The sequence below is a fragment of the Manacus candei genome, unplaced genomic scaffold (genome assembly GCF_025592945.1).
Source record: "Manacus candei isolate 608988 ecotype Guabito, Panama unplaced genomic scaffold, ASM2559294v1 h1tg000076l, whole genome shotgun sequence".
In the NCBI taxonomy this organism is placed as follows: Eukaryota; Metazoa; Chordata; class Aves; order Passeriformes; family Pipridae; genus Manacus; species Manacus candei.
Window position 1 is genome coordinate 3,292,505 of NW_026138124.1, and position 26,016 is coordinate 3,318,520.

General features: G+C 53.0%; 2 protein-coding genes across 2 annotated transcripts in view; one reads left to right on the forward strand and one right to left on the reverse strand.

Moving 5' to 3' along the window:
* Nucleotides 1-26,016, reverse strand: part of LOC127480909 (uncharacterized) — a 147,769-nt gene that overhangs the window by 111,697 nt on the left and 10,056 nt on the right. The gene's annotated exons all lie outside the window — the stretch shown is intronic.
* Nucleotides 4,147-24,090, forward strand: LOC127481045 (eosinophil peroxidase-like). Its single transcript, XM_051809878.1, has 14 exons — nucleotides 4,147-4,200; nucleotides 4,580-4,718; nucleotides 5,868-5,961; nucleotides 7,434-7,609; nucleotides 9,626-9,746; nucleotides 10,356-10,485; nucleotides 11,541-11,747; nucleotides 12,293-12,608; nucleotides 15,401-15,561; nucleotides 17,365-17,611; nucleotides 18,002-18,172; nucleotides 20,058-20,295; nucleotides 21,830-22,044; nucleotides 23,245-24,090. The coding sequence occupies exons 1-14, from the start codon at nucleotides 4,147-4,149 to the stop codon at nucleotides 23,271-23,273; spliced, it is 2,298 nt and encodes a 765-aa protein (XP_051665838.1). The 3' UTR covers nucleotides 23,274-24,090.

Sequence of the window (26,016 nt, forward strand, 5' to 3'; positions counted from 1 at the left end):
AGGTGGTTTCCCCCCCCCCCTCCAGCTGGAACAGCTTCAATACACATTGGCTAACTTTTAGGGAAAAACAAGGAAATCCCAAAAGCTCTGAGGTCAGACCACAGGTCTTGGCTCTGTACCTTGTTCCTACAGCTCACTGGGTGGTTGGTGCCTCGTGGTCCCACCAGTGGTACCGTGGACACTCGAGACTGGGCTCTGTGGGGGCTCTGCAAAGGCCACTGGTGCCTAAACACTGGGGCAGTGGAGTGCTTGTGCACCTTGAGCCTCTGGGAGTCCAGCCAAGGTGGCAGAAGTCCTTCTGAGCTTTTGTGGGGATTCTGCAGGATTCCCATGGCAGGAGGGACTCTTTGGGAAGCTGCTGCTCCTTTGTTTCACAAGGATCTGGATACTGCAGTGAGACACCAGGTCCTGTGCTGGACGGGAGTCAGGGAGGGACAGACCAAAGGCTTTGGAGTGATGAAGCTGCTGCAGCTCTGAGGGAGTTCCCAAGGCAGAATTCAGTGATGAAACTCCTCAGTGACCCAGTTCTTTATCTGCACTTGCCCTCCCCCTGGGGAAGTGGGCTGCCTCTCTAACCGAATTTACCAGCTGGAGTTTCCTAAGTGAGTTGTTTGAGGTTTTTTGAAAGAAACTGTCGTTGCTTTTATCAGTTCATCAGGGCATGAATTGAAGAACAGGAGCTTTAGGAAGAGAAGCAGCAACTGGAAGGTTTTGGGGTCTGCCCAGAGCCGGGGTCCATGTCTGAAGCTGGTGCCTGCCTGGCTCCCTCTCTCCTGGTGCTTCCATCCTCCCTCCTCAGCTGAGCTGTGACCAGGTGTGTGTTGTCTCTCTACCTCTGGGAAAATGTAGCTGTGACAGTCACAGACCCATCCTTTAGCAAAGTCTCCCTAATTCTGCTGGTTCCCCAGCACCAGGCAGGCTGCACAGCAAAGCTCACTGAAGTGTCCTTGAGAAAGGTGTAAGACCTTCAGGCTGTTGTAGCTGAACACAAAAGGCAAAAAAGGAAACAAACAAACAAACAAAAAAGGTAAAATTCAAATATAATCCAGGTGTTCTGCTTCACATCCTTTGCTTCTAATCTCTGTGCCCAGGGGTGGATGGCACCTCCTGTTTCCATACTCCAGAGGAGCAGCCTCTGATCTCTCCTCTGAGCACAAGGTAAGGAGCACAAGGGTTTGGTGTTGTGTGGGTGCTCAGCAGAAGGCTCAGCCAGACCCATGGCCTTTCCCATACACTGTGACCTGGGAGCAGGATCGTGGTCTCCAGGGAAAGTGAACATTTAAGAGACAAAGCATCTCCCAAACCTCCCACTTTGGTGGTTTCTGAAGCGGTTTGAGGGCAGGTTTTTTGGAGAGCAGTTTGGAGTGGTGCTTCTCAGGGCTCAGTGTGTTTAACATCCTTGTTGGTGACCTGGGCAGTGGGATCCATGGAGCCCCAGCAGGTGTCCTGGTGACACTGAGCTGTGGGTGCTGTCACACACTGGAGGGAAGGGATGGGGCATCCCGAGGGGCCTGGACAGGCTGGAGAGGTGGGGCTGTGCAAACCTCGGGGAGGCCAAGTGCAATGTGCTTCACCTGGGTCAGGGCAATGCCAAGTGTGAATCCAGGCTGGGGGAGAATGGAGGGAGAGCAGCCCTGGGGGGCTTGGGGATGTTGGTGGATGAGAAGCTCTACATGACCCAGCCCAGAAACCCCCCGTGCCCTGGGCTGATCCCACAGCAGACCCCCCTGCAGAGCTGCCTCCAGCCCTGGGAACCACATCAGAAGGACATGGAGCTGTTGGAGCAAGTCCAGAGGAGGCCACGGAGATGCTCCAAGGGCTGGAGCCCCTCTGGAGCCAGGCTGGGAGAGCTGGGGGGGTTCACCTGGAGAAGAGAAGGCTCCAGGGAGACCCGAGAGCCCCTTGCAGGGCCTAAAGGGGCTCCAGAAGAGCTCGAGAGGGACTGGGGACAAGGGATGGAGGGACAGGACAAGGGGGAATGGCTTCAAACTGCCAGAGGGCAGGGTTAGATGGGACTATAGGAAGAAATTCTTCCCTATGAGGATGGTGAGGCCCTGGCACAGGCTGCCCAGAGAAGCTGTGGCTGCCCCATCCCTGGGAGTGTCCAAGGCCAGGTTGGACAGGGCTTGGAGCAACCTGGGCTAGTGGAAGGTGTCCCTGCCCATGGGGGAGGTTGGACTGGATAAGCTTTAAGGTCCCTTCCAACCCAAACCATCCTGTGATTCTCCGAATTAAGTCCCTCATTGTGACACTCAGTTATCAGCTCTGACACCACCAACTGTCTCGGGAGCCTTTGAAAAACCCTCCTCTTGCTCCTCTGAGTGGTGGTGACGCCGCAGGGGAAGGACTCAGGTGGTGGCTTTGAAACCCTCTGGCTCTGCCCCCTTTGCACAAGAGCTGTGGTCACTGTTGTGCAACCTGCTGGTGCTGGTGCTGTGCCAGTGCTGTGCCAGCACTGTACTGGTGCTGTACTGGTGCTGTGCCAGTGTTGGCAGCTCAGGAGATCCTCTGCTCCTGTCTCAAACACAGAAAGGGGTGGGGTGGGGACACCTCCTGGGTCTCTTGGGTCAGGGTCCCCTTGAAGGCCAGGGGAGGTTGCTCAGGGTCTTACTCAGGTGATCTCTGTCCCCAAGGATGCAGATCCCACCTCTATTCCAGGCCCCCTCCCAGCACTGCACCACCCTCACGGGAGTTTTTCTTGGGAATTTTCTGGCAGCACCACGTGGCTCTTGTTCTATCCCTGTGCACCCTGAGCAGCCCCTGGCTCTGCCTGCAGCCCTCCCAGGAGACAGCCAAAGCCAATGGTGAGGCTCTCAGAGCCTTCTCCTTCCAGGCTGACCAAACCCAGCTTTCTCCTGCCTCCTGGGCTCCAGGTGGATTCCCTCTAGTTTGTCAAAACCAGTCTTAGATTAGAGGTCTGCAAACACCTGGGACCCACCACAAGATTTGCAGTTTGCTTTGCTGGTTTTCTTTAAAACATTGAAGGACCAGGACCAGTGGCAGTGCCAGGCTGTACCTGCAAGGAACCCAGCTTTGGGGCCAGGGATGGTGGAGCCTGGCTTTGGGGCTGGGAATGGTTGAGTCCAGTTTAGGAGACAGGGATGTTGAAGCCCACTTTGGGGGATAAGGATGGTGGAGCCCAGCTTTGGGATGCAGATGGTGGAGCCCATTTTGGGGGATAAGGGTGGTGGAGCCCAGCTTTGGGGACAGGGATGGTGGAGCCTGGCTTTGGGAACAGGAATGGTGGAGCCTAGTTTGGGGGGTGAATTTGTCCATTTGCACTTGGACAGAGAAAGGAGCTTTGGCCACAGGGATCACTTCCCAGTGCAGCAGAAGTTTGGGAAAGGGTGAGACCCTGCCTGGGCTTCCCTGAGCTCCAGACCAGCAGCTGGAGGTTGGTGACACCTGTTCAAACCATCACCCAGGTGCCTCCTCCTGCTGCAGGGACGTGCACAAGGAGCAGCATCCGCAGATCCCTCCGGACCACGGTGGACACGGAGCAGGAGGTGAGATGGGGAGTGTTGGGCAGCACAGGCACCCTTGGGATCTGGTATGGAAAGGAAGGATGAAGGGCACCACGGGGTAAGGAATCTTGTCCCTGTAAAACACCCCCAGAAGGACTCAACACTCTCAAGCCACAACAAAGTGCTGCCTCACGTCTCCCTTTGGAAAAAAAACACGGGGAATCTCCTCTGGAGCTGGGGGTGCAGTGGGTGCAGAGGGGCCTCCCTGCCGTGGTGCTGGGGTGGGTGCTGCGCTGCCTTGGCCTCACACCCCGAGGGGGAGTTCCCCAAATGCCGGGTCAGCCCCTGCAGATAACGCCGGGCGGATAAAAGCCTGGCCCGGAGGGGCCGGGGGAGGGAGGACACGGCACATCGCGGGTGAGAGCCTGCCCGGGGCACTTCTCTGGGCGTGGGGGGCTCGTTCCTGTGCCGTGGGTGGGGGGCTGGGGCTGGGTTTGGAGCGTCCAGCTGAGGTTTGTGATTCCCGCTGGCTCGGGGCTGGCAGAGCCGGGAGCACGGCGAGGATGCGGCTGGAGCCCCATCCTTGTGGCCAGGGGCTGCCCCGCGGGGAAAGGGTTTAGCTGGGCGTTTTAGGGTGGATTCTGGGCTGCCTTTGAGGCAGCTGCACGGCGGGGGTCAGGCAATGAGCAGCAGGCTCAGCCCCACAGCTCTGGTTGCTTCGGAGCAGCCCCGGGAGGTGAGTGCTTCAGATTTGGGAGAAAAACATCCCAAATTTCTGCGTGTGGAGGACCTGCCACGCTGCCTTGGCTGCTCCCTCTTCCCCTCCAGCTCTTCCAGCCCCCTGCACTCCCCGCGTTGCTGCCCAGCTCCCTGCCAAGCTGCACTGGCAGCGTGTTCTGCTCCCTTTTTGTTGCCCCCGAAGTCCCAAACAGGATGTTCCCAGAAGTGCTGGGAATCCCCAGGAAAGGAGGCAGCTCCCTGCTCCCTGCCTGGGAGGTCCTTGTAGTGCCACAGGGGGACCTCAGGTCCCCCTGTGGCACTACAAGGACCTCCCAGGCAGGACAACCCCTTGCACTGGGAAGGGGATGCCCCTTGAGCTCCCTTGGCATCCTCAGTGTGGGCATGGAAATTCCCATCCACTGGCTCTTGGTCTTCTTCACTTCTTGCATTCCTTTGCAGGGATGAAGGCAGGAACCTTCCCGGGGCTCCTGGTGATCCTCAGCCTCTTCCAGGCACCTGTATCCTCTTCCCACGGTACTGTCCTTCCCTCAGGCTTTGCAGATCAGGGGAATTTCTGAGCAGGAAAGATAAAAGTTCAGCCTGGAAGAGCCTGAATTGCTCTATTGTAGCAGCACAGCCCTGAAGAGGTGTCGCAAGGAGCACAGTTTGTCCCTCCTGTGGCAGCAATCCTGGCTGCTTCAGGTTTTTACCAGTTCATGGCCTTCCTGGTTTCTTAAATCAGGTTAAAGGAGGTCAGTTCTCAGGTATGAGGGCCTCTATTCCTGCTCCCTGAGCTTCCAGGGCCTGGAAGTTTGGGGATGGAGCAGTCATTCCTCTCTTCCAGCCCTGGATCACTAAACAGCTCTAAAACATCTAGAGACCCCCACCTGTTAACTTAGAGTGTCAAGTCCTTATGGAAAGCATATGCTTGATCTTTCATTTGTCTCAAATAGTGGCTCAGGCAATAATTTTTCTCATCAACATCATCCAAGAGATAAACTCTGGGCTGATCAGGGAAGATATTTTAAAAATTCTGGGGAGCTTTTGGAGATATTTACCTCCTCTGTGTGATTTTATGACATTTTTTTTTCTCCCTGGAAGCTGTAGGAAAGTGCTGTCCCTCAGAGAAGCCCATCAGGGCCTGTCCTCTCCTGTTCTGTGACCCACAGCCAGAAGATGACGGGGATGAAATTCATTTTTGGGAGCTCCCCCAGGCAGGAAGAGGAGCAGTGAGAGTGGCAAGAGGAGGTTACAGGAGGGACTGGAGAAAGCCATGAGGAAACTGGGTTGTTTATAGAATCACAGAATCATGGAATGGTTTGGGTTGGGAAGGATATTAAAGCTCATCTCATCCCACCCCCTGCCATGGGCAGGGACACCTTCCACTAGCCCAGGTTGCTCCAAGCCCCATCCAACCTGGCCTTGGACACTTGCAGGGATGGGAAACAGCAGGAGGGAGCCTGTATCTCTCACTGTGGCTGTTCGAAGCCCCCACTGGTGGAGACACCTCTTCATGCCCAGGAACAACTCTCAGACCCCTCTGAGGATCATATTTATACCCAGATCTCTCGAGAACGAGCAGCAACTGCCTCCAGCACTGCTGTGCCCAGGCCCTGGGTGCTGGAGACACGAGCACAGGGTTCTGACAGCACCCTCAGCTCTGCCCTCCCTGTCCCTGCCCAGATGTGCTGGAGGAGCTGTCGGACACGGCCCTGCTGAGCAGTGTGACCGAGGCCAAGCGCCTGGTGGACGTCGCCTACAAGCGCACACGGGACCGGTGAGATTTGGGGCTGGGGCACGGCTGTGACCCCCGTGTGACCCCCGTGTGACCCCCGTGTGACCCTTCAACACCTCTGTGACCCCCGTGTGACCCCCGTGTGACCCCTCAACACCTGTGTGACCCCTGTGTGACCCCTGTGTGACCCCTCAACACCTGTGTGACCCCTGTGTGACCTCTGTGTGACACCTCAACACCTCTGTGACCCCTGTGTGACCCCTGTGTGACCCCATGTGACACCTGTGTGACCCCTGTGACCCCTGTGTGACCTCTGTGTGACCTCTCAACACCTGTGTGACCCCCGTGTGACCCCATGTGACCCCTGTGTGACCCCTGTGACACTCATGTGACCCCTGTGTGACCCCTGGGACCCCTGTGTGATCCCTGTGTGACCCCACATGACACGTGTGGGACCCCCGTGTGACCCCTGTGTGACCCCTGTGACACTCATATGACCCCCGTGTGACCCCCGTGTGACCCCTATGACCCCCGTGTGACCCCTGTGTGACCCCTGCACTGCACCTTCACCCTCTCCTCCTCCCTGAGCACAGGTCCAGGGGATGAGGAGCTCTGGGAGCACAGAGTGCTGTGACCCAGGGTTTTCCTGCTCACCCTGGTTTTACACCGTGTCTCCGAGGCTGTTGGGGCACCAAGAGCTGTGACCTCCTCCCTGCAGACTGTTCCTCCCAGCTCAGTGTTCACAGAATCACAGAATGGTTTGAGTTGAAGGGACCTTAAAGATCTTCTTGTTCCACTCCCCTGCCATGGGCAGGGACACCTTCCACTAGCCCAGGTTGCTCCAAGCCCCGTCCAACCTGGCCTTGGACACTTCCAGGGATGGGGCAGCCACAGCTGCTCTGGGCAGCCTGTGCCAGGGCCTCCCCACCCTCACAGCATCACCTGACACTGTGCTGGGCTCTGTTCCACTCCTCAGAGGAGCTCTGAGGTGGTGCCAGGAGTTGATTTCAAGTGGTTCCCTCCATGGACACAGCAAAAGGCTGTAGTGAGGACACTCTGTGGGACTCCCAAGCATAGTTTGGGAGTGTCCAGCTTCCCACCAGCCCATAGCTGTCCTCCTCCTGCAGCCACACTCTGAAACCCCTTGCTGGCTCAGGGACCCCTCCAGCTGACAGGAGGTTCCAGCAGCTTTAAGACAGGGTGAGCTGGAGGCATTTGGGACCTTGGGATGTACACCTGGATGGTCTGGATAACAGCTGAGTGAGCTTTGGGTACCTCAAGGATCTAAAGACCTAAAATTTGCCTTCTGGCAGGTGGAGCTGGGCAATTTGAGAGATTCCCTTCCTGCAGCTCCCTCTGCTCCTCTGCCAGGGGTGCTGGGAGCAGCCCTGGCCTCTCTCAGTGACTTTGCCTTTGCAGTTCAGAGCAGGGACACACCAGGAAAGCTCAGATGTGGAACCTGCAGCACTCCTGGCCTTGCCCCAGGTCAGGTTCTGTTTTCTTCTCCCTTGCAGCATCAAGCAGCACCTGCAGGACGATGCCTTGAGCCCGGCAGAGCTCCTGAGATACTTCAAGCAGCCCGTGGAGGGGACCCGGGCGGCCGTGCGGGCGGCAGATTATGTGCAGACCACCCTGAGCCTCCTCAAGGAGAAGCTGAGATGGGCTGTGAGGGGAGACTTCAACGTCACAGGTGGGGATCTCCCTGTGCTGGGAGGAAGGCAGAGGAGGAAGACACCGGGCTTGGCCACTGGGGCTTTGTGGGGCCTGGGAGGAGGGAAGGAAAGCAGGTTGTGATGGACCATGACTCAAACCTCCCCCACGTGGCTGCAGAGAGGCAAAGCTGAGTTCTTTTTCTGTGCTCTCTTTCTATTTTAAAAAAAATGGTTTAGGGGTTTGTCAGTTAATGAAAGTGTTTTGGGGCACATCCCTGGCCCTTTCTGCAATATAGAGGTTCATGGACCAATGGGTCAAAGCTTGAAGGACTTTGGTAGATATTATTCTTCTGCTTGAGCTGGGAATGAGCAAAGCCAGAGATGTGACTTGAAGTAGTTCAACCCCAAGGAAGGCAATTCTTCTGCCAGGCTTCAGCCAGCACTAAAGTCACTGCCAGACTGTGCTGCACCAGGGACAGGATGCTGGAGAAGGCCCAAATGGAGAATGGGGAGATGTGAGAGGACATTTCAGCTGTGTCTGAGGGAACAATGTCCTCCCTGAGGTGGAATCGTGGCTCCCTGGCCAGGCCAGTCTGCTGAGAGCAGGAGGCAGATTAGAGGCAGAAAGAGAAACAGCTCAGGGAGGCACAGGGAGGGCTCCTGCCATAAAAGGTGAACTCATGGAGAGCATGGAATGGTTTGGGTTGGAAGGGATCTTAAAGATCATCTGGTTCCAACCCCTGCCATGGGCAGGGACACCTTCCACCAAGTCCTATTCAACCTGGCCTTGGGCACTTCCCCAGCATTCCAGTAAAGCACTGGCAGGCCAGGACACACATCCTGGGGTGTCCCAGCATTGCTCCAGGATGGGGTGAGCTGGAAGAAGATGGCAGGGCTGGTGGTGCTCAGTTCCAGCCTCTCCATCCAGGAATGATGCTCCACAGACCTGCCGGGCCAGCTGGTTGCCATCCCTCAGCTGCAAGCCCAGAGGCTCCTTAAACCATTCTGCGACCCAAACTGTTGGTGGCAGCAGTGACCAGGAAACCTGTGAGGGACTCAGGACTCGTTTGAGCAGCAATAGCAGAGAAGGAGCATCTCTGCTCTGGAGCCAGGCTGGGAGAGCCGGGGGGGTTCACCTGGAGAAAAGAAGGCTCCAGGGAGACCTGAGAGCCCCTTCCAGGGCCTAAAGGGGGCTTATGAAAGAGGGAGAGACACTTTTTACTGGTCTCAGTAGACAGTGGTCACTGGTAGACAGTGACAGGACAAGGAGGAATTAAATTTTAAACTAAAAAAGGAGAGATTTAGATAAGATGTTAGGAATAAATTGTTCCCTGTGAGGGTGGGGAGGCCCTGGCACAGTTTGCCCAGAGAAGCTGTGGCTGCCCCACCCCTGGAAGTGTCCAAGGCCAGGTTGGACGGGGCTTGGAGCAACCTGGGCTAGTGGAAGGTGTCCCTGCCCAGGGCAGGGGCTGAGATGAGATGAGCTTTAAGATCCCTTCCAACCCAAACCATTCTGGGATTCTGTGATTAAGGCTTTGCTGGCTGAACTCAGCCACTGAGCTCCCATGCAAGGGGAAATCTCCACGGTGGAAACACAAAGGCAAAGTCTCCTGGTGTGCCCAGCCATGGGATGGTTCTTCTCCAAGCTCAGAGCAGTGGTGACACTCACTGGTGATGCTTCCAGGGGGAAAAACTTGTAACATCCCCTGGGGTGGCTGGAGCTGTTTGCATTTTATGGTGGAGAGAAAAAAGGGAGAGGAGAGGAAGGAAAATATAATGCTAGAAAATCATTCTGCTGCTGCCCAGGCCTCATGTGTAATTATAAATGAGATTCGACCACAGCTTTGCTGGGTTTGATGCTTTCCAAGCCAGGAAAAGCAGCTTTGTTGCTCCTCAGCACCTCTTTGAGCAGGAAGGTCTTAAACAACAGCACGTTGTGGTCGTACAGGTGATGCTGTGACAAGAAACCATCCCAAGGGTACAAGAAGGAAAACCTTTCCCTGAACCTGGGCCAGTGTGTTCCTGAGGGCTTGTTCCCCCTTGTCCCCTGGCAGATTTGCTGACTCCAGCTCAGCTGGGGATGATTTTCAAGGCCAGTGGATGTGACCAGCAGGATAAGAAAATAAATTGTGCCTCTTCCCGCTACCGAACGATCACCGGCGAGTGCAACAACAGGTGAGGGGCTGAGCTGGAGGGCTGGGGGGCAACAGGGCACGAGGAAATGGCCTCAGGTTGAGCCAGGAGAAGTTCAGGTTGGACATCAGGAGGAATTTCTTCATGGAAAGAGTTGTCAGACATTGGAAGGGGCAGCCCAAGTGGTGGAGTCGCCATCCAGTAATTACCATTCAGTGATGGCCTTCAAAAGAACCAAACAGCACAGGAACACTCCCAATCCAAATCCCCCAGTTTCTATTCAAGGTCACTGGGAATGCCATTCAGAAGCCTCTGGCCCTTTTCCCTGGCATTAAGCCTCCAACTTTAGTTTCCACCCCTGGTCTGACGTTGAGGGCTCTTCTTCAGGCCACATGACACCAAGGGTCACCTGAGTTCTTGCCTGGGAGAAACTGAGGCTTGGGATGGATTGTTAAAGGTCTTTTCATACCTAAACAATTCTATGATTACTGTTGTTATCATTATTAATCCTGAGGTTTATTGGTGCAGTAGCTCCCGGATTGTTGTCCGGTCCTATTCCAAGGTCCACGTCTCTCCACATCCATGAGCTCTTGGCTCTGCCATGATCCTGATGACGTTAATTGTTTGCTCTTCTTCCACTCCCTCTGGCAGGAGGCACCCATCCCTAGGAGCCTCCAACAGAGCCCTGGCCAGGTGGCTGCCAGCACAGTACGAGGACGGCGTGTCCATCCCCCCTGGGTGGACAGAGGGAAGGCGCTTCTATGGATTCCCTCTTCCCCTGGTAATGTTTGTAACAGTCACCTGAGAATGCACAGTCAGGGCCTGGGGATTGTCAGTTCTTGGGCAGGTCACAGGCAGCAAAGTGTTCACCCACCAGCTGGACTGGGGGATTGGAGGAGGAACTTGGATTCACCAGCTGCAGAGTGATCCGATGAGAACATCCAGGGGGATCCATCAGAAGGGCTCTCTAGCCTTCAGGAAAAGCAAAGAAAAATCAACCTGATTATGCAGAAGCACGAGATGAGGAAAGAATCATGCAATGTGTTCTTTTAAATTGAGTGCACTTAAGCCAAATCATTTCGCTCACCTTTTTTTTGGTTTGGTTTGTGGCAACAGGTCGTCTCCTGAAAAGCAACATGCCAGAGGACAAAGTGAGCAAAGGAACCCCCAGAATTAAAAATATCTGGCCAGAAATTCTGTGTGGGTGTCCCTGGGTGGGTGATCTGGGTGTGTGGCTCTGGTGGCACCTGAGTGGGAGCAGGGACATTGTGATGTGCCTTCTGGTCACTTGGATTTGATGCAACAAGGGCACTAATGAGGAGCTCCCTGACTTTCTGAGTTGTGCCTCGTGCTCACGTGTCCACTGTACTTCCTAACCCTCCTCCAGGGCACAGCACAGTGCCCACTTTTGTGCACTAATAAATGAAGGGAGAACTGGTGTGGGAATTGTGATGGGTGGGGAAAAGATAAGAAGGGAAGGCAGCCTTGGAATAATTTAAGAAATTCTCAGTGACTATTTTTTCCACACTTCTATTTCAGAAATGTCTTTTACAATCTGTTTTGTCTCCCTTTGTCAGGCTTGCTTAGCTCCTTCCTTAAGTCCATCAGGGGATAGTCTGGGCCTAGAGGCTCAGAACCCCTGCCTAGAGCCAGACCAGTGCAGTACCCAGTGAAGGGACACTCGGTGACACCTTCCAGTGCCGACAGATTTGGGTGGTTTTTTGTCTGTGAAGCACCAGAAATGCCTTGTGGAATTTCACTGACCACCCCACGACCTGGTGCACCCCTTTGTCCAGGTCATTTCCCCACACACGTGTCCTGCCTCCATCCCTGCAGGTCCGGCGGGTGTCCAACGAGATCGTTCGCTTCCCGCCCGAGCGGCTCCGGCTGGACCAGCGCAGGTCCCTCATGTTCATGCAGTGGGGGCAGTTCATTGACCACGACCTGGATTTCAGCCCAGAAACCCCAGCCAGGTTCAGCTTTCGTGGTGAGATAGACTGTGACACCAGCTGTGCCAAGAGGCCTCCTTGCTTCCCCATCCAGGTACAGCCAGCTTCCTTCTTCCAGGGGACACAGGGAGAGGGCATCTGCCTTCCAACCAGGAGATGGTGGAGACAGGGAGAGGGAATCTTCCAAGCAGGAGATGGTAGTGGCTCTCCCAGTCCTTGGCCATGGGGGAACATCCTCCCAGAGCTGGCCAAGGGGGTTGGAACACCCTCTGTGCTGTCCCTGGGTGTCAGGCACAGTCACAGAGATACTCTCAGGACTTCTGGGGATGGGCCTGTGCAGGGATGAGGGTTGGACTCGATGATCCTTGCGGGTCCCTTCCAACCCAGCCTATTCTGTGATTCAATCCAATATATATAAGTTATAGGGAAAAACTTTAGGAATCCATAGGACTGTATGGAAATCTAGGTGTCTCCAGGCTGTTTGGGACTTGGACTCCTAAAGGAGCACCTCTGCTGTCCACCTGACCCTCCATATCAGGCTTTATGACTGATCTCCACCCTACCTGTGAGGTGGCTCTGCCACGGCCGTGCCTCACCCCGCGGCTCCTGCTGACGGATTCTCCCGTTCTCTTCCCTCAGATCCCACCCAACGACCCCCGAATCACCAACAGGAGGGATTGCCTGCCTTTCTTCCGCTCTGCCCCTGCCTGTACCCCGGGCAGGGGGGTCCGGGAGCAGGTCAATGCCCTCACCTCGTTCCTGGATGGCAGTGTGGTGTACGGCAGCGAGGTGGCCGTGGCCAGGCGGCTGCGGGACCGGAGCCGCGGGCTGGGCCTGCTGGCTGTGAACCAGAACTTCACCGACAGGGGCAGGGCCTACATGCCCTTTGGGCCCATGAGGAAGGAGCCCTGTCTCAAGGCCAGTGGGGCAGCTCGAATCCCTTGCTTTTTTGCAGGTAAATTGGGTGTTTTCACCCTTGACCTGAAAACCAGAGCGAACAATTCCACTGGTTACGGTCGGTTCTTCAGGTTTTTCTTCTCTCCTCTTTCTCTTCCTCTTTCTCTTCCTCTTTCTCTTCCTCTTTCTCTTCCTCTTTCTCTTCCTCTTTCTCTTCCTCTTTCTCTTCCTCTTTCTCTTCCTCTTTCTCTTCCTCTTTCTCTTCCTCTTTCTCTTCCTCTTTCTCTTCCTCTTTCTCTTCCTCTTTCTCTTCCTCTTTCTCTTCCTCTTTCTCTTCCTCTTTCTCTTCCTCTTTCTCTTCCTCTTTCTCTTCCTCTTTCTCTTCCTCTTTCTCTTCCTCTTTCTCTTCCTCTTTCTCTTCCTCTTTCTCTTCCTCTTTCTCTTCCTCTTTCTCTTCCTCTTTCTCTTCCTCTTTCTCTTCCTCTTTCTCTTCCTCTTTCTCTTCCTCTTTCTCTTCCTCTTTCTCTTCCTCTTTCTCTTCCTCTTTCTTCCTATTTTCTTTAATGTTTTTCTTATTGAAGGAGGAAACAGAGTGTAGCAAGTCATGAAAGGCTGAGACAGGGTGTGCTAGGCAGGAGAAAGGTCTTCACCACCTCCAAGTCTTCTTTGTGACAATAGGCCTGGAGTGAATCTGTCCCATTTGTGCTCCAGAGAAGGGTCCAGAGTACCCTGGGAACCAGTGCCATGGTGGAGCCAAACAGGCACAGCAGTGGCAGCCCAGCCTGGAGGCAATGGTTTGTCCATATTTGTCATTCCATGGCCATCTCTATTCCTGCAGGATGGGGACAGGTGTGTAGGTGCTGGGCTGGGTCAGCTCCTGGAAGCATTTGCTTGTGTTGCTGCACATCAGAGTTCCTGCTGCACTGTGAGAGGAGCTGAGATCCCAGATGGAATGAGAATGAGGCCAACTCCAGACCATGGTGACCTTCTAAGATGTCACCACTGAGAAGGCTGGGGGTGCACTGGGAGCCAGGACAGTCCATCAGGACAGGCTCTGGCTTCATTTAACCTTTGTCATGATTTTGGTATCCCCTTGACCACTTCTTCAACAAAAAGAACTCCTTTGGTCCTGGGCACAGCCTCCCAAACCCAAACAGCCTCCCAGATCTGTGTCCCCCTTCCAGCCACATCACTGCACAGCCACCACCCCCTTCCTACCTGCTGCCCTTTGCCATCTTCTCCCATCCCCAGCTCACAGAGACAGAAGTGACCCCTCGGACCCTGGGCATTGCTCCCTTCTCCCTGGCCCAGCTGGTGAGGATCCAAGCCTGGGGAACCCCAACAGGGACATTTCTCACACAATTTGTGGATTAGTGTCTCGCTCCCTGGTCTTTTTCTTTTGGAAGCAGGACCTCCTGGCTCTGCTGGCTCTGCCAGGTTGAGCAGCCCTGGCACTGCTGGAGAAAACTTGAGAGCACAACAGATCTCATCAGCTGTGGAGCTGCTTTCTATTCCCTTGGCCCCCTGTATATCTTGTCCAAGATCCTCTGTGCAGCATCCCCAAGGTCCTTGGATACCATCAGGACCTGGTGGTGGGACCGGTGGGACACCTCTGCTTGATGCCATCCTCCAGCTCCTCCTGTGAAGTTTTTGGTGTTTTGTGCTCCCTCCAGCCTCTCACACCTCTATGTCTGTCCCATCTGTTGTTCCATGTCTTCACCTGCTCCCCTTGGTGAAGATCATGTGGGACCTGTGGCCAAAGGCAGATGCCCAGTGAGGAGCAGAGCAGGAATATCAGATACTTTCCAAGGTGGAAATATCAGGTACTTTCCAGCCCTCTAGACTGCAGGGGCAGTTCCTGTTCCATAGCTGGAACATTCCCATCAATGCATTCATGGCTGGTTCAGAAGTGTCTTTGAAAATTCAGTGTCTTATTTGGGACTTTTCCGGTCCCTGAGAACTGGGGGGATTTCACATGTGCTGTTGCCTACCAGGGCTCAGCATTGCCTCCTGGAGCTCTGTTGGAAGCCCTGGCTGGGTGAATTCTGCTCATGGAAACCTCACAGAGCTGCTTTTGTATGTCCTTCCGCAGCCCCTCACAGGGAGCCTTTGACAGTGGATGAAAAGGGCTCTGTGCTGGGAGCAGGAGTAAATCCCTCTATTTACTATGGGACAGGGGCACTGAATGCAACATATTTGCTTTTCTCTGAGTGCTTCTTTATCCTCCCATCACCTGCTTGCTCTTGGGTTTCCTGCCCCAGATGTTTGAAGAAGGATTTGATGTTTCATTGTGGTGCTGTTTGTAATTTCTTCCTTCAAGTTGTGACTCATTTAGCTTTCACTTTTCCTCCCCAGGGAGCTTGTTTGGGACTGTCATCTTGCTTTGGCCGCAGTTTCAGCCGGTTTGAAGGAGACCTTCTGACTTTCAGAGCCCTCCTGGCTTCCCTCTGCCCATCTTACATTTCTCTCTTGACTGTGAGACCAAATGTCTCTCTGATATGGCAGCCTGGATAACACCTACTTGTATTTAACTCCTCAAGTAAATGCTACAGCCCTTAATTGAAACAAACCTTCCCCATCTCTCTGCAATGCTGAGCCCAACCAGAGTGGCATCTTGGCTTTTGCTGCCTCAGCAGAAATTTGGCTTTTCCCTGGTGCTGCCCAATCCTGGGCGCTCTGACCTCGCTTTCCTTCTCCTCCTCCTCCTCTGTGTTTCTCCCCCGTTTTCTCCGCAGCGCAGGTCTCCACACATCTAAAAATTGCTCTGTGCATGCTTCCCGGTGGGATATTCCCATTCCAGTGGGAAGCAGCCAGGCACAGGGCACTGCCACTCAGCTGTGACCCTCCTAGGTGACACCAGAGCCAGCGAGATGCTGGAGCTGGCCTGCATGCACACCCTCTTCCTGCGGGAGCACAACCGCCTGGCCAGGCAGCTGAAGAGGCTCAATCCCCACTGGAATGATGAGACCCTCTACCAGGAGGCACGGAAGATCCTGGGAGCCATGATCCAGGTACCATCTCACACAGCCTGGCTCTGCCTGCAGTCTCACAGCATTAACGTGAGAGGCTCTGTTGGGATGGGGTGGCCAAAGGGTGTGAGGTTTTTGGGGTGCAAAGGCCCAAATTCTTTCCACCAGCCCCTTTCAACCAAAGCAAAATCACACGGAGATCCCTGAAGTAACAAGCACAGAGGGGTCCCCCCCAGATCTGGGATGTCCCTTTGCTGTTAAATTCAAAAATTGCTTGGTGGTTTCTAACTGCACTTTTTTGTTCGAGCAACAGGCAGAGAAGTGAGAGGAAAAGTTTTTCTAACCAGTGTTTGGTACCTGATAAAAATGACACTGGAAATTCGGACTAAATTCCTCTGGGTTGGCAGTCTCCTCCTCTCAATGGTTCCCTGACCATGGCAGGGGGCTGGAATGAGATGATATTTCAAGTTCCTTCCAACCCAAACCATTCTGGGATCCTATGAAGAAGCCCCACGTGCTGGTGGGTGCAGCCTGCCATGGTGTTCCTCTGTCCTCTGGGGCAAAGAGCCCCTTGGAACTGTGCTGCACCCCAGACTTCACCCTGAACAAGACCTGAGGGTCACAAAAACATTTCTGTGCTTGGGAAGGACCTCTCAAGGTCTCTTGTGCAGCCTCCATTTTGGAGCAGGACCAGCTTCAAAGCCAGATGAGGTTTCACAGGCAACGCAAAAGGCTGGTTCTTATGAAAAGGAGACATGGAGTTCCCAAAGGCAGTGCTTAGTCAGACCTAGTTGGAAACTTGTCTTCTGAGCTGGCTTAACAAGCAATAAAAACCAGGAATATCAAAATGTTTAAGTTTTTTTTAACTGTCAATTTAAATATTATAGTATTTTTGGATAAACATGTTAGGTAAGGCAATGTGGAGAGACTCAAAGGGTTGTCCTAAAGGCATCATCTCCATCACTGTGTTGACATCAATGGTTTTCAGAAAATTAATCTATTTTCTTCTCCTGACACAGAATTATTTTTTTTTTACTTTTTTTAATTGTATTGTGGCACTTCCTCAATATCTCAGAGAGACATGAGGGCAGGGTTGGAATCCTCTGCTATGGGAGGGCTCTCAGGGCTGCCCATGGGTGGTGTCATCCCATGTGCCAACGCTGCCAACGTTATCTCTGCCATCTCAGGGTGCAGTTCTGCCTGGCTGATGGGAGACAATATCTGGGAGGGTTTGGCATTCTCAGAATCAATTAGGTTGGAAAAGACCTCTGAGATCATTAAGTCCAACCAATTATTATCTTGCTCTGACCTATCAAAGCGTTGAGGAACAGAGGCCGTGTCAGGGGACACCGGAGTGCTGAGCATCAGGGGGTAGGTAAGAGGGTGTGTGTGGATCAGGCACGAGCAGTGTCCGTGCTCCCTGGTGGTCCTGGGGTGTCCATGCTGCTTTTTCATCCAGCTCCCTGCATGTTCATGCAAAGCTCCTCAGTGTTAGAGGGTGTGGAGATCCCTCCATGCCTGGCCGGAGAAAGCAGGAGCGTGGGCAGTGCCCTGCAGTGCCCGTGTCCGTGTCTGGAGCTGCACATGGACAGCTGCAGAAGAGGTTTTGTGGAGAAACAAAAATGTCCCTCCACAGTGGCAGGGAGGATCCCCACTGGGCTGCCAGAGCAGCTGGGTGAAGGTGTGGCGAGGTGAAAGGCGGGTTGGCCCTGGGGTGGTCCATCCATCCCATCAGAGCAGCTCCACGACAGCTCCTGTCGTTTGACAACACGAACGACAACTTTGCTTCTTCAGAACCTGACAGCCAAGACACTGATGGTTCATCCTCTCCTTGTTTCCCCCTAGATCATAACCTACAGGGACTACCTGCCTCTCCTGTTGGGACGCAGGTTCCAGCATCTGATTCCTCCTTACCGGGGCTACAACGAGTTTGTGGATCCTCGGATATCCAACGTCTTCACCCTGGCCTTTCGCTTCGCCCACGCTTCAATTCCCCCCACTGTGGGTCGCCTAAATGAGAGTTACAAGCCCGTAACACCCGAAATTCGACTTGGAACCTCCTTCTTTGCCGTCTGGAGGATCCTTCAAGAAGGTAAAGCCTTTCTTGCAGTGAGTTTATCCCGCTCAGCCTTTTCCGCCCTCTCTGGATGAGCTCCTGCTTCAGCCAAATTTAAAAGCACTTTGTATTAAGTGTATTTTGTATTAAATGACCTCTTCAACCAGCCAGAGTTTTCCCAACAGAGCTGTTCCCTGCAGTCAAGTGCAGCCCATCACGTTACGGAGCTCGTGGTTTGATCCCTTAATTGCTGTCGCCTCCAAGAACATTATTCAAAGCACTTTCTAATTCTTTGAGGGCAGGAAAATTGATTCTCACGTAGCAGAAGCTCATAATTAAATACAAGCCGTGCTCAGCTCTCTCGAGCCGGTCGCACACCCGCCGGTCTCCCCGCACTGCTCGCACGTCCCTGTGTCACCATTCCAGGTGGGATCGATCCCTACCTGCGGAACCTGATGGCCAGCCAGGCCAAGCTGATGACGCAGCAGCAGATGGTGGTGGACGAGCTCCGGGACCGGCTCTTTGAGCAGGTGGAGAGGATTGGCTTCGATCTGGCCGCGCTCAACATGCAGCGGAGCAGAGACCACGGCCTGCCAGGTGAGCTGCTGTGGGAGCAGGGCTGCCCGAGGAATTGAAAATCAGGCGCTTCTGCTCGGGCACTGAGAAACATCTCCAGCCCATGACTGACTGAAACTACCTCGGAGCTGGACCTGATCCTTGTGGGTGCCTTCCAACTCAGGATAGTCTGTGATTCCCTGATGCTCTTTCCCAAACCTTTTCCTTGTTTCTGGATGACCATAGGTAAGTGGGGGGAGGTTGGGCGACGCAGGCAGAGCCTGGATGAAGCTGGAGGAGACGTGTGAGGCAGAACACGGGGCATTGCACAGAGCAAAGTTTGCTGTTCGGTGACAGACTTGTATTTTTCAAATAGAAAAGTTGGTGAAGTATTTCAGCAACAAGTTTGCAGGAGTGGAATTAGGGCCAGAAGTCCCCCGTGGCTTCTCTCCAAGCATCTGTAGTGGTCCAGCCCAGCCCCATGTGACTGGAAGAGCAGATTCCAATATGTGAGAAAAACCTCATGGTAATTTCTCTACAAAGACCGTGTCCCAGAACAAAAGGCATGTCAGAACCACTCTCAGGGCTCTGCAAGGGGCAGAACCAGTGCAATGGCATTGCAAGATGCTCTTGAGAAATAGATTGTTGGTGGGACTCCACAGCTGGCTCCTGGTGGGTCGTTGCCCAACACTGTTATTAGTCTGATGTAAGTGCCTGGAGCTGCTGTGTCAGTAAATCCTTTGAAACTGTGATGAAAAGTGAGCTGGATCCACAGGTTTGAAGCCCACTCGTAGGCTTTGCAGCACACCCAGGGGCATGGCCAGGTCACAGGATTGCTCTGCCTTGGTTGAAAGAGAAGGCTGTGATTTTTCCACGCTTTAAGTAGGAACATCATTGTGCAGGACCTCTTCTGAACCACAAATCCTGAGTTTCTAGCTCTGACTCCAGACCTGCCCTAGTGGAATTCACATATATTTGTGAAGTAGTGAGTTTCTGAATTGGTGAATGTGTGGTTAACTTTGGGTCTCAGGCACCCTGAGTTCCACTGTACTCCTGGTATTAGTCAACCACGAAGGTGGTGATGGCACAGCAAGGTCAAAACAACCTTCCTAATTGATTTTTGGATGAAGAAAATTCTCAGTCTCCTGGAATTATTTGATAGTGGTGTCATCCAGGCATATTAGGAAGGAATATTAGGAAGGAATTGTTCCCTGTTCAGGTGGGGAGGCCCTGGCACAGGTTGCCCAGAGAAGCTGTGGCTGCCCCATCCCTGGAAGTGTCCAAGGCCAGGTTGGAACCTGGGCTAGTGGAAGGTGTCCCTGCCCATGGCAGGGGGTGGAACAAGACAGGCTTTAACGTTTTGGCTTCCAACTCAAACCATTCTGTGCTCACAGCAGAGGTTTTTTGTCCACCAAGAAGCAGAATTATGCACCAGTTGTGGCCCAGTGGATTTTTGGCTGTTTGCAGTACAGGAAAAATTAGTCCAGCTGGCAAAGTCTGATGGCTGAAGTAACTTGGGCTGTGTGGTGTGGGATGGCTTGTCCCTGTGACTATACAGGGACCAGCTGTGGGGAAGCACTTGGCCACTGTCCTGTTGTCCTGAAAGAGGGACCATCAGCATCTTGTCCAGGTTGAAGGCAACATCAGCTGCATCCCTGCTGAGTGGAACAGAATGTGACTGGAAGGTGGTGGAACATTTCCCACCAGCAAAGATCACCTGCAAAGTCATGGCCCTCCCAAAACAGCATTGAAAGGCCAGGCAGGAGGAACTGGCTCTGGAGGAATGGGAAGTCAATGGCATTAGCAGAAACATAAAAAAAATGCTTTAAACATTTTGGGGCCCTCCCTGTGTCCCAGCTTTGGGAAAGAGAGGATAAGGTGGTGGTAACACGTTACTGATCTGTCTCTGATACCCAACCACTCGCAGGTTACAACTCCTGGAGAAGATTCTGTGGGCTCTCAGAGCCTTCTGGAGTGAAGTCCCTTGGTCGAGTGTTGAGGAATCGGGATCTGGCCAGGAAGTTCCTACAGCTCTATGGGACCCCCAATAACATTGACATCTGGATTGGGGCCCTTGCAGAGCCCTTTGTGGAGGGAGGCAGAGTTGGGCCTCTCATGGCTTGTCTCATTGGCACCCAGTTCAGGAACATCCGAGATGGGGACAGGTAAGAGGGGGAGCTGGTAATCCCAACCCCAAAGGACAGAGAGGCTGGAGTTTATGGAGATTTCCTTAGGCAGATTTGGAAACTCCCAGCTGTTTATTGCTCTTCTTTTCACTATTCCAAACATTTCTTTCCCTTTCTGGTGATATGCCCCGTCTAATGGTTGAGATCCTGGGCTGAGATCCCTTCCCAGCCGAGTGTTTTCACTCTCAGCCTGTTCACAAGTCATTACTTGTGCAAACTGGGTTGCCCTTCTCCATGTGGGAATGTTGGAGCCCTTTTCCTCCCTCAGATCGGTGCTCTCAAGGTGTTACTGTGTGTTCAACCAGCAGCTCCCTCCAGCAGGAAGGGGAACATAACAAAAACCTTAGCAAGAGAAACAGGTACAGCTCTAAAGGTGGGAAAACCAGGATCTGGGTGGATTGACTTCATCCAATTGGAGCAAGATCTGTCAGGTCCAAACTTATTGTGCTGGAAGCAACTGCTCAGCATCTGCTGAGGTGGTGGTTCCTGCTTTGAGGAGCTTTGAAAATTCACCTGCAGACCAAAGGATGGTGCTGAAGGACTGACACACTTCCAGGCTTTTTAGGGAGTAGAAAGGTGAAATGTTCCCTCTTGGTTGGGTCCCAGCTCAGCCCAAGCTGCTCCCCCAGCACTGGCAGCATCCCTGTCCCCTCCCTGCTGTGCCTGTAAAACTCAAACACCTGCTCACCTCCCAAATTCTGAGCTTGCAATACACATTTTTGTCCATCTCAGTGTCTTCTGTACTTCTCAGGGGTCTTGGAGGTGATTTCTCACTGTTTCTCCTTTCTGAGCTGGAACTCCGTGATCTAACGTGTAGCAGGGTTTGGTCTTTGCTTGCACCAAGATATGAGTTGGGGTTTCCTTGTCATCCAAAATCCCTTCAGCAGCGTTGAACTTTGAGCATCCCTGAATTCCTCTTCCTCCTTGAGGCTGCTCAGGGGCATCAGGTGCAGCAGTGCCCCATTTTAAGCTGCATTTCTGAAGCAAGATCCCTGTACCTGCCAGCAATATTGCCTGAAAATGGCATCACAACCCCTGTTTCTGGGAAGCAGTTCTGCCTAGAAAGGCTTAGGATGAGCTCAGACCCCAGTACTGGGAGCTTAGAGGCAAACAGTCCATTGCACATCTAGAAATCCTCTTCTTATGGCAGGAAACAAATGCTTTTTTTTTTTTAAAATGGGTAATTACGTGGCTGGTTCCAGCACAGCAATCATGTGGCTGTAACCAGGGTCTGTGCAGCCTTTCCTATTTGAAAGAGGAGCCTGTGCCTCATCTGAGGGAACACAGGGCAATTAATTCAATTGCAGCTTTATTATAAGTCCATGGACAAAAAAAAAAAAAAAAAAAGGCAAATTAAATTATCCAGCTGGTGAGTCAGGGCTCTTGATTTAAATAACAGAAATTTGAATTTGTTCTTGGCAACAGAACTGTGTTATTGGTGTTAATGTGGGAGTCCTGAACGTGAAGAAGCCAGAAGGCAAAAATCTGTTGTGTGTCCTTGTTTCTCCTGCAGATTTTGGTGGGAGAACCCCGGGGTTTTCACGCCTCAGCAACGCCGTGCACTGGCCAAAATCTCCCTGTCACGAATAATTTGTGACAACACCGGCATCACTAAAGTTTCAAGGCACATCTTCAGGGCTAACAGGTACCCCGAGTACTTTGTGAGCTGCAGGCAGATCCCAAAGCTGGACCTCAGACCATGGAAGTCGCCGTGCACCAAGGAGCAAGGTAAGAGCTTCCCAGAGCTCCTGCCTGCAGGCACAGGGGAGAACCAGAGCCAGGGGCTTCAACCAGAGCTGCCTGATGGGGCTCTGGGCCTGTGTGCCAGGTACACCCCCGGGACATGTGCCAGGTACATCCCTGGGATGTGTTTGGGCTCTCCATTTTATCAGGTGCACTGGGAGTGGTTCCTCCAAAGTGCAGATTTTCCTGCCCTGACAGTGCAAGACCAAGCCAAGTGCCCTGTTCTGGGATTCTGAGCAAAGGCTGAGGGGGCTGGGGCTGTTCAGCCTCCAGAGCAGAGCCTGAGAGGGGCCCTCCCACTGTGTGTCAGGGGCTGCAGGGAGGGGGCAGAGGATGGAGCAGGCTCTGCTCGGGGGGCCCAGCAATGGCACAGCAGGAACGGGCAGGAACTGATGCCCAGGAAGCTCCAGCTGGACAGGAGGAAGAACTTCTTCCCTGGGCAGTGCCCCAGCTCTGAACAGGCTGCCCAGGGAGGGGCTGGAGTCTCCTCCCTGGGGAGATTCCAGAGCCCTCTGGACACAATCCTGTGCCCTGTGCTCTGGGCTGGCCCTGCCTGAGCAGGGAGGTGGCACCAGTGACCCACTGGGGTCCCTTCCAGCCTGACCCATTTGGGATTGTGTGATTTTTTTCTGACTAGAAGACCTTCCAGTTTAGGTCTTTGCTGTGATTCCCATGTTTTTCTGCATGGAAAGCAATGTCCAAATTGGGAAGGCTGGTCTGTCTGTCTGTCCAGCTGCTTGGCCTCTCTGTAGCACAGCTCTGTGCTGTCTGTCAGCACATCCTGGTCAGGCCAAAAGCAGCTCTTCATTGGAACAGAGATTCCCACTCTATGGAAGAGATCTTGGAATTTGATTTCTGCTTGTATAGCTCTTGCCTGTATTTCTATTATTTCCCTCTGCCTTCAGGATTTGTAAAATCTTGATCTTTAATGCTTTCCTTCCAAATTCTCTGAAGTCCCTGGGAAGTAGATGTAGGGAAGAGTGGCTCTCCCCTGGGAAAGGCAGACTGCTCCAGTGCCATGCCTTTTCCTAACAGAACATCATCCTTCCTTTGCTGACAGTCAGGCCCTGTCACGCTCTCATAATTCCAGTTATCAATCCCTCTTTTCCAGCTTAACCCGTGGAAATGAATCCACAGCTATGGCAGGTCCTTCTCTGTTAACACACTGCTTTTTATCTCCTCTAGAAGAAGATTCTGGTGACTTTAAATGCTGAACACTGAGGATTCCCCAGAAGTCTGGACTTGGGAAGATACTGGGATTTGTTATTATTTTTTACTGGCTTTGTGCTTTTGCTGCCTGCACTGTTGCTGTCATTTATTCAACTTAGTTTGCACGAAGCCTTTCCAGTGGGATGGAGCCCAGCAAGAAAAAACTTCATGAGGAGGTATCCCAGATCTGGGAAATCACTCAATATCACAAAGCCAAGTGAAATGAGTTCTCCAGAGGCTGATTCCAAATCTCACCAGCTGCTGCTTTGGTCCAAAGAACCACACACTGTTTTACCAGCACATAGTTTGGAACCTTCTTTCAAATTTTGCAACCCCCACCAGAAATATCCAGGTCATTGGAATGGCAGCTGATTCTTGCTCTCCATTTTTTTTTGTTTTGTTTAAAATAAGACATCCTTCAGTTTCCAGAGAAAATCTCCTGATGTCAGGGTGCCCCTGATGGAAGCAGAAGCAGCTGTCCTTCACCCCAAACCACGCTTGTCTAAAATGCCCCGTGTCAGGTTTTGCTCCAATATGGAATTAAGGAATTGTCCACGTGGAGAGAGCTGTTTTCTCATCGTTTTTGTGCCCTTAGTCCAGAATACCCAAGGCATTAAGACAGAAATCTGTGACAAATTATTCCTGCAGCTTGGCACGTGCCAGAGTGACTTATCCCTGGGCCGTGGAGCAGGTGGGATGTGTCCTGGCAAAGATAAGAACAATCTAAACATGCAAGAAAGTAAAAGCTACTCTGGTTTCGCTCCAGCTTTGTCCTCTCAATATCTTTTCCTGAAGGGGATAAAACCCACTTTCTCCTCCCTCTGTAGCCTGTTATATTCCTGTTATTGCTCAATAAACCGCAGTTTTGGGCTGAGGCCAGAATGTTCCTTGCACTTTGTAAGAGGTGTAGCAGCCACAGGTGAGTGGAGGATGGTGGTAGGATTTATATGGGAATGTTGGGAAAAGGCAGCTCCAGAACCTGTGTTTTGCTAATGAAAGAAAGAATTTCTTGCAGAAATCTCTGACCCCACCTCCTGTGTGACATGGAACTATGGAAGGGCCGGGGCAGGAGGCAGTTCCAACAAATGCTTGGCAACAATTCCTCCTTATCATTCCCAAAATGGGAGGAGTCTCTGTGAGAACCTTGGAGAGGAGGAAGAGGGATGGAGACCAACTGCTGCCGGTCAGGGTGGAGGGGCTGAGGGTGGTGTAAGCTGGGAAACACCACCCAGGGCACGTTTGGAAAGCAAAAGGCACCAGCCATGCCCTGGAGTGGGCAGAAGCCCCCTCTGTCTCCTGGGTGAGCTCCTGGTGCCGGAGCTACGAGGGAGTCAACGGTGATGGGTGTGGGGTACCTGACTGCATGGGGGGTGTCCTGGGCTCTCCAGCTTTGGTTTTCCCCACTCAGTTGTCAAATAACACCCACCTGTGTCTGCTCAGCCCCTCAGGGACAGAGAAAGTCTCACTCATTACCTGCTGACTTCAGCAACTCCCCTGTGGGGGAGGAAGTGGCTCAAAGCCCCCCACAATCCCTCTGTGTGCACGAAGCACAGGGAGCCAATTTTCCCGTTTTTAAGATGAAATCTGGGCCCTTTGATCTGGTTTATCAACTTGATCAAACTGCCTGATCAAAGCCATGAAATGCTGGTACAGCAGGAGGGGGGCTGTGCCACGGGATGCCCGGCACATCCCTGCCTGGGCTGGTGGAGCTGCTGAGGTGAGGGATTCATCCTGCAGGAGCTGGGGTGGGATTGTTTGTCCTTCTCAGCCTCTGCCAAAGGTTTTGGAAGTTCAGTTCTCCCTCCTGGCTCTGTCAGGGCCTCTCATTCACTTTCTTTCCCACGTGCAGCTGTTGCAGCTCAAAGCTGGATGTCCATCCTGAGTCCATCCCGCTCAGCACCTTCTCCCAGGGACATTTTGTTTTGAGCCTTCGTTTGCTTATGGTGAACAAGACAATTTTCTTTGCCTTTTCCCATCAGATTGGATCCCTTTCCCTGCCTCCTCCCCCTCTCCCTTCTGGCCAATGTGTGGCTGAGCAGAGCTGGAGAGTAGGAGAGTCATTAAAGCTGAGTGATGAAAGCTCAGGGTATGAGCAAGTCCCTCCTCTCCCTATCTCAGCTTCACTTAAGCCAGATTGTGGAAAAGGTGCAAAGACCCAGGGGCAAAAGGGAGTTATCTGGGAATGGACACACTTAGTCTGGGAACTGGGAACTATGTTAGAGCTGGAGTTTCAGAAAACACCTTGCAGGTGAGGCAAGAGCTGCCTGCTTTTGAAATGGAAGTGGGGTGGATCCAGCTGCTGGGGATGTTTGCAACAGAGCAAAATTACAGCTGAGGATTTTGGTGTCTGTGGCTTTGGAGCCTAAATGTTGTGTCAGACCTGAGCTCATGATCTCTCCGTGGTGAATTGGGAATGGTACAGTTTTTGTTATTGCTTTGTGCCCTTGGCTTTTCCCATCAGAGACACTCACCAGGTCTTGGAAGCCCCAGATCACAGATCTTTGCTCCCTCCGACTCCCTGACAGGAGAGAGGAGCCAGGTGTGGGGACAGGCTCTGCTCCCAAGGAACAAGGGACAGGATGAGAAGAAATGGCCTCAAGCTGCACCAGGGGAGGGTCAGGTTGGATATTGGGAAAATTTCTTCATGGAAAGGGTTGTCAGGTACTGGAATGGGCTGCCCAGGGAGGTGGTGGAGTCCCCATCCCTATGGGTGTCCAAGAGACAACAGGAGGTGGCACTCAGTGCTCT

Excerpts from the sequence above, each read along its gene's own strand:
- LOC127481045 (XM_051809878.1), top strand. The coding sequence starts at position 4,147 with ATGAGCAGCAGGCTCAGCCCCACAGCTCTGGTTGCTTCGGAGCAGCCC. Across the intron at positions 4,201-4,579 it reads CTTCGGAGCAGCCCCGGGAG|TGTGGGCATGGAAATTCCCA; the intron begins GTGAGTGCTTCA and ends TGGCATCCTCAG. Across the intron at positions 11,748-12,292 it reads CTCCTTGCTTCCCCATCCAG|ATCCCACCCAACGACCCCCG; the intron begins GTACAGCCAGCT and ends CTCTTCCCTCAG.